At 43.3% G+C, this 7,482-nt stretch overlaps 1 protein-coding gene across 1 annotated transcript; it reads right to left on the minus strand.

Moving 5' to 3' along the window:
• Positions 1-213: 213 nt before the first annotated feature.
• Positions 214-5,361, minus strand: LOC148120858 (schlafen family member 2-like). Its single transcript, XM_087910200.1, has 2 exons — positions 4,329-5,361; positions 214-1,860 (listed from the first exon to the last, which is right to left on the minus strand). The coding sequence occupies exons 1-2, from the start codon at positions 5,344-5,346 to the stop codon at positions 1,334-1,336; spliced, it is 1,545 nt and encodes a 514-aa protein (XP_087766326.1). The 5' UTR covers positions 5,347-5,361; the 3' UTR covers positions 214-1,333.
• Positions 5,362-7,482: the final 2,121 nt, after the last annotated feature.

The raw sequence follows: 7,482 nt of genomic DNA on the forward strand, positions 1-7,482 counted from the left end.
AGCTGGGTCCCTGTGATTTATTTGGGAGCTGAGTGTCAGCCCCCAAAAAGAGTCCCGTGGAGTCCAAAGAATCAAAGAGTAAAACACAAACAAACAAACAACTGCATATGTGTGCACCCAGTCCATCTGCCCTGTCAGGAATTCTCATCATGGTCAATCCGTCTTTTGATGACCTCCATCAAAAGTTTCAGCAGGTATCACTTCACAAATAAATACGTACAACGAGGACATTGCTTCCTTTATGAAGGAAACACCAACCTTCCAAATTAATACATAATACTCCCATGTAATCTCCATGCTGTAATAGTTTTGCAGGTGTTAATTTATAGCACAAACAATATGACAACAGGAATGTAAAACATACAACACATCAACCAGTAAAGAACAATATTGACTTATAAACCATACTATGAAGACTTCAGAAGGGAACAATGTTACAAAGATGTTACTGGAGCTCATGCTATAGCCCCATAGAGAGTACTTGCATGGCCTAATTCCTGACACCTGTTGACCTTGTGAAGTCTTACATCAACAGATACATTGCTTTTCTTTAATACACAGTGAACAATTGTATTCCTTTTCTCATGACTTTGACCTTTTTGGAAACCTCCATATTTACTATCTGCTGCTGTAAACTGTCTCCATTTATTTTGTGCATATCCTGAGCCTTGCCTCTGATTTGGGACATGTGGAAAGTCCTTCCTGGGGTTGTCACATACAAATCACAGATTTAACAGCAGGAGCACACACAGCTGAGCAGCAACACTGTGACCAACAATTGCCTTCTACTGTCTTCTTCATCATTTCCTTCACAATCTTCTCTAGGAAGAGAGTCTTTCAGGATTAGAGGCCCCATGCATTTCCTCAGTAAGAAGGATGGCTATGCAGATTGGATACGTTTTTGTGTTTTGATTATTTATGTATGTCTTTATTTATTTATTTTGAGTCATGGTCTCTTTTCATAGCCCTGGCTATCCTGGATCTCTCTATGAATATTAAAAAGATGGGCCATTCTCCAAGATCTAAAGTTAAAGTCGCAGACCTCATCCCCAGGTGAGGGACGCGTTCTCAAAGCACTGTTTTATTGTTGTGTTCTTTATCAGTCAGTCCCTTTCCTAGAATTTGGTTTCTACTTTGTAAAGTTATTAAAGGATAAATTTCCATATTTTTTATAGAATCAGAGAACACATTCACCACATAATATGAGATATCATTGCATCATAGTCCACTTTCCGTGTCAAGCAGTATCAAACACGATTTAGCACATTTCTTGAAAAGTAAAATATCTAATTCTATGTGTTTAAAAATTCAGAGGTAAACTGATCACTACAGTTTAACCTTGGTACACTGTCCCTAAAAATTCAATAAGGGCCTTCTCTAGGTCCCTTACTGTCTTAGTTGTCAGACGATACTTTCTGGGGTAACTTATTATCGAGCTTGAATCATACAGAGACACTGCCCTATGACCCAAGTACGTTATCTTTATCGCAACACCTATTTTCTCAGTGAAACCGCCAAGATTCACCAGCTTCTGCTTTAAAGTTAGTGCAGTTTGTTTACAATTGTTCTTTAACTTAGCGCCCAGGTCCCTCAGAACAGAGCTGTCGCCTTCCAGCTCCTCCTCTCCATGGACAAAGCTGTGCAGGGTCAGGAGACTGTCCTGGGAAATATGAAGCACATCCAAGATGACTTCCTGCTTCCTCTGCAAGCCCAGACTTAAAGCCAAGCTCTTAGAGATGATCAGCCTTCCCTGACGAAGTGAGTCCAGCTCCATCTGAAGTAACTGCCCATATCTTTCATGTTCTGAGCACAGCTTCAGGCGGAGGCCTTCTGAAGGGTGTGGCCCCTTTCTAGACAGCACTAGAAAAATAAATATATATACCAAATTAAAAATAAAAATGCCCAGAATGTCCTATGTGAGCCATTGCCAATCAGCCTGTGAGTCCCCCTCTTCATATCACCAGTAGGTCAACACACAAGACACAAAGGAATAATTCAAGAGCAGCAGGGGGCAGGTGCAAGGCAGACTTAGAGACTCAGGTTTTGACAAGAGAGAATCGTGAAAATAGGTGAACACTCACATTCATGCCTTTTCCATTACATGGTGCATCAGGAGCCTGCTCTGGGCAACTTCATTATTGTGAAGAGTCAGGGAAGCAAAGGACAGACCTAACTCTGAAGACAGAAAAGTCAGGCATCAGGAAGCACCAAAGAGGTGATGAGACAGAAGGAAAGTGTGGAGAAACAGGACGGCTCCACAGAGCAAAGGAGGGAGCAGAGCACATTCCCAGAGTTCCACGGATAGGGAGAATGCCTTAGCAGAGAACACAAGGTAGCCAGGCTTCCCTGGTGAACTTGGAAAATTCTGAGAAGACATTAAAGGTGATTTTAAATTTCCCACAAGCCATACTGTTCACTGGTGTGGGAGAATTGTCTGTATTCTGTCAATCATGTATTTTAATAAAACGCTGATTGGCCAGGCAGGAAGAATAGGTGGGTCAACCAGACAGGAAGTGGAGGCAGGGCAATGAAAATAGGAGAAGGCTAGGGAGGAGGAAACTTCCTCAGCCTCTCCTGCGCACACCACTGAAGAGGCAACATGTAACTAGTCCAGCTGAGAAAGGTACGGAGCCATTATGGCTAACATAGATGAGAATAATGGTTTAATATAAGTTATAAGAGTTAACAAGAAGCCTGACCTAATGAGTCAATCAGTTTATAACCTTATGGAGTCCTATGTGTGATTTTCCTTTGGGGCTTGCCAGCTATGGGGTACTGGGCGGGATGGGAACCCCAACAAGCCGGCCCCCTCATGTTACAGTTCACCAACTAGTGCAACATGTATTAAAAGTCTCAGTTGAACTGTGTTTTCCGCAGAGAAAATGGGGTCAGATAGTGAGGTTAGATTTTGAGGTCAAATCCAATTTGCAAAACTAAGCTTTGATGATAGTGAAGTGTTCTACACTACACTTACAGAAAACATAACAGCAAAAAGCGCACTAATAGTAATTGAATGTATTAATAATAAAATGGGTCTGTTTCACTTTGTGCTTTTTAAAATTGAGAGGAGGATTCATTTAGACCACGCTGGTCACAACTCACTATGTGGGCCTTGGGCCACACGTGCACCCCCGTGAGCAGTTCATGAGTCTATGTAACACTGGAGATGGAAACAGGATTTCCTGGATGCTCGGCAACCACTATGTCACCTAGGAAATGTCCCCAAATGTGGCTTCTTTTAAGAAGGAATGAAGGGTGGTAAGGGAGAGAGCTTCTGAAGAAGCTGGGATGCTTGCATTTTCAGAGACTTCGAAATTTCTGGTGCCAGTATCAAGTGAGGCCTTCCAGTGAGATCAATGCCAGAATGTTTCTCTCCTTCAGGAAACGTTTTGAGTTTTATTTCACATGCAAATGTGAGACAAAGGAGGAACTTTTAAGAAAAGGGTGAATGGAATAAGAGTGTTAAGCAAAGACTAAGGAGAAGATTAGATGGCGGGGTTCTGATGTTCTGAAAAGGAGCACAGGTTGCCACAGGTCGAAAGAAATGAGGCACTACATGCTGGGCTAGCACACTGAAATTCCCAAACAAAGGGACATTCCCTTTTCGTTGCTTGCTTTTCTAATGCATTTGTCACTGTTAGTGAAGGATGAGGGACACAGAAAGTTGACCCTGAGAAATGGGATCAGTGCAATTCGAGCCTGGGGTGGGCTCCAGGAGCCTTCGCAGGAGGAGGAGCTTGTCTTGTTTGGACAGACAAGCTAGTAATAGTCTGAAAGAGGCAGGGAGAACTCGATAGGCAACTCTGGGTGGATGCGCAGAACTTCAGGAAGCAGATAGGACAGCGTCCATGAGAGGCTCTGCTGATCGGCTTTCTGATGGAAACGGACACTCCAGTGAGGCTAGGCCTGGAGACCACTTTCAGGATTCCATTGTAAATTGTAGGGCTACAAATTGGCCATGGCCTGTTTCTTGGCAGGAATCTCATCTTAACTCCCTGAGGGAGGGGACAAGACCCTTCAAGGTCATTATGAGGCTTGACCCCTTCCTCTTCCTGCTTCAGTCCTGGCCACTGGAGAAGCAGGCTGTGTCACACTTGGTCATTGTGAAGGAAACAGCTAATAGCGTTACTGAAAGCAGCTAACATACTTTCCATAGGGAATCTAAGTGGCAGAAGAAACAGAAGGTTGTGAGCTCGGGATAATATCTAGCAGAGATCAGTAAATGAGCTATTGATACCTGAGGAGATTGATTTGCCCAGGATCCAGAAAGCAATCTTTTAACCCTCCTTAGCCAAATGTAAAATGATTGTTAATCTCCCTTCCCCAACCTGGTGTGGCTTCCATCTGGAGCTTGACCCATTCCTCTGAGGTAATTCTCTTCACTTCCTTGTCTTCCACGCGCCAGGACTCAGGCTCTGCAGCAAACACAGCACAGCAGAATCTCTCCACTCTGAGTGCACACACATAGGAGCACACGGCTCCCTGTCTGAGGACTGGGATGAATTTGCATGTGTACTGTATCTTCTCCTGCTTCTCGTCACAGAAGTGACCGACAGGCAGCTGTCTGATGCACTTCTCTATTTCACTCTCTAGATTCTCAAGATCTCCTTTCTCTGCTTCAAAACCAATTATTTGTCCTATTTCCAAATCTAAACCAATGAACAAATATCCCCCATCAGTGTTTGCAAATGCAGAAACAGTTTTAGGGAGAATCTCTAAAATCTTTTCTTTAGGGGACATTTTAACTTCTGCATGTTTGGATTTAGTAAAACAGGATGTCTCCTCCGGGGTCAACTTTTCTATGTTAAAAAATGTGTGTAGACTTCCATGTCGTAATGCATCAGAGTCACATAATCTAGGCAAGCTCTGTCTTGAACATGACCCCCCTTCAGAGTCTTTCTTAGCTTTGAGGAACTGCACTGCATCAGGACCTTTCAGTTCATATGAAGTTGACAAATTTCTCACATAGAGATTGGTTTTCAAGGTGAGTACACACTGACCAGAGATATCCGGGATCCATGGTTTCACAAAAATTAAAAAGTACCCCTTGTTCTGCATGTAGTCTAGGTATTTCTGAGGAAATGGAAGAATTTCATGAAAAGAATTTTCCAAGTCCAGTCCTATTCCATCTCTGATGAAGCTGTAATTTGAATTCTTAACGCGAGCCTTGACCACGCCCCCTCCAGAATTCAGCAGAGCGCACACAGCCTGTGAGATACTGTGGGCCTCTCTTGCTTTCAGTTCTTTATTTTTCATTGTCCTTCTATTCTTCTCTCCCAGTGTGATTTCTCCTACAGACAGAACCAGTTCGGCATAGTCCGTCTCCTGGTCAACATTGATGCTCATTTTCTGCGTACTTGCTCCCTTTCCCAGATGAAGTTCTTTCCTGTAAAACATACAGAGCCATTAGAGCAGGAGCCAACCAGTGAGAGCCAGCTCTGCTTTACAGAACACACAGCACAAGCACCTGAGCTGCTCTGCATGAGTCAGTGTGAAAGTCGGACCTGATGTTTTGTTTAGGGACTGTTGGACCATGTTGAAAAGACTACAATAACTTGTATGCTTAGTAAAATTTCAATTTGTTGTCACGATTATATATAATTTTTAAAAATTGTTTAAAATTAAGAAACTCCATTGTGCTGGGAAGTGGTGTCGCATTCCTTTATCCCCAGCATTTGGAAGGCAGAGGCAGGAGGATCTCCGAGTTCGAGGCCAGCTTGGTTTACAAAGTCAGTTTCAGGACACCAGGGATATTATGCAGAGAGACCCTGTTTCAATAAACCAGAGAGAGAGAGAGAGAGAGAGAGAGAGAGAGAGAGAGAGAGAGCATTCTGCATGTTCATCATTCTCCGCATTGTGAATGGAGGTCAGAAGAGGGTGTTGAATCCCTGAGGCTGGATTTATTTCTGGTTTTGAGCCCCCTCATGTGTACTGAGAATCTGTAAGAGATACAAGGGATTTTAGGCACCGAGTCAACTTATCAAGCCCTACAAAGGGCATTTAGTTTAGGTGAAGGCTACACACTGAGTCTGTTCTCCTATCTGGCATTTCTTTGCTGTCCCTATCCCATCTGTCCCCTATGCCCACTTACATAATCTCACCTCTTCTTTCCTGTCTTATACACACTCATGATTTTATGGATGTATAATCTATAAACTCTAGGAAACACAACCGAGAGGAAATGTCTGAGATTTGTCTCTCTAGGAATGGCTTGATTCACTGGAGTGTGAGCGTGTCCCATGGTCTCCACTCCCCACAGTGGTTGGGATGACATTCAGGGCTTTGCATTCGTGAGGTGAGCATTCTCCATGGGACACACCACAGACGTTCCTTCCTTTAATGCAGGGGTTCCCCAGTTCCCATCTCCCTCCTGGTGTTGCTTCTATGCTCTGGGGTTTTGATTTTTCTCTTTTTGTTTTTCTCAGAACATTTTTTTCATTCTATTTGTGTGAAGTCTTCTTTGTACCATTGCTTAGGAATGCTCTGTTCTGTCCTAGGACTCTGAGCTTCTGACTTTCCTTCTGGGCTGCTTCCTAGTTTCTTCCCACCATGACAAATCAGTTAGTTCACATACTTTGAGTCTTTCAAACGTCCTGGCTTGACAAGCTGTCTACTCTGGAGTATGTCCCCTGGACACTCCAGTTGATCAAAGGGCCTTGTGAATGTTCACCTGTGTATGTGTAACACACATGTGCCCAGTGACCTTGAAGTTCTGAAGAGGGATCTTCTGGAACTGCAGTAGGGATGGTGTTGAGCCACCCTGCTGGGAACGAAACCCACATCCTCTGCAAGCACAGCAAGCCCTCCGAACCTCTGTGCCACCCCTGCCTGCAAACTGCTGCTTAATTTCATATTCATATGAATGCATCAGTGCTTTATAATATCATCACAGCTGAGATTAAAGATGGTTTCCAGATGATCAGGGTAATTATGAGTATCTGGCATCATCCTGACTGAGGCACGAGAATACTAAGCACATCTACAGACATTTTTTATTTATTTATATTCTATTTTTATTATTTTTCTTTATGTATTTTGAGAAAGGACCTTGCTGTGTTGCCTTGTCTGGCCTGGAACTCACTATGTAGAGCAGACTGGCCTCTAACTCACAGACATCCAGCTGGCCATGCATTCCAGCTGTTGGGCTTGAAGACATGTGCCACTACTCCTGGCTATAGCAACTGATTTCCCTCTGGGGCACAGGTGCTCTCATAAATTCCCTCAATGCTACCCATGGGTGTGGGTCAGGAACAAAAGGAACTATTAGAATGGGAGGCTGCAATGCTGAGAAGATAAACAAAAATAATTAAATTTCAGAAGGAAAGAAATAGAATCCTGAAGCAAACCTTTCCCCCAAACATTTGACTCTAGGAATCCAATACTGATGATACTCATGAAACATGAGGATGTGCCTGAATTTGTGACTCCTAATACAAGAAGTTAATATTATCTAAGCCCACAAATCATATGCACTCAAGAGAA

This window comes from Myodes glareolus, chromosome 9, assembly GCF_982192425.1.
Source record: "Myodes glareolus chromosome 9, mMyoGla1.1, whole genome shotgun sequence".
NCBI lineage: Eukaryota > Metazoa > Chordata > Mammalia > Rodentia > Cricetidae > Myodes > Myodes glareolus.

Coding starts and splice junctions, on each gene's coding strand:
- LOC148120858 (XM_087910200.1), bottom strand. CDS start 5,346: ATGAGCATCAATGTTGACCAGGAGACGGACTATGCCGAACTGGTTCTG. Junction 1,861..4,328: donor CCAGATGGAAGCCACACCAG/GTTGGGGAAGGG, acceptor TTATTTTTCTAG/TGCTGTCTAGAAAGGGGCCA.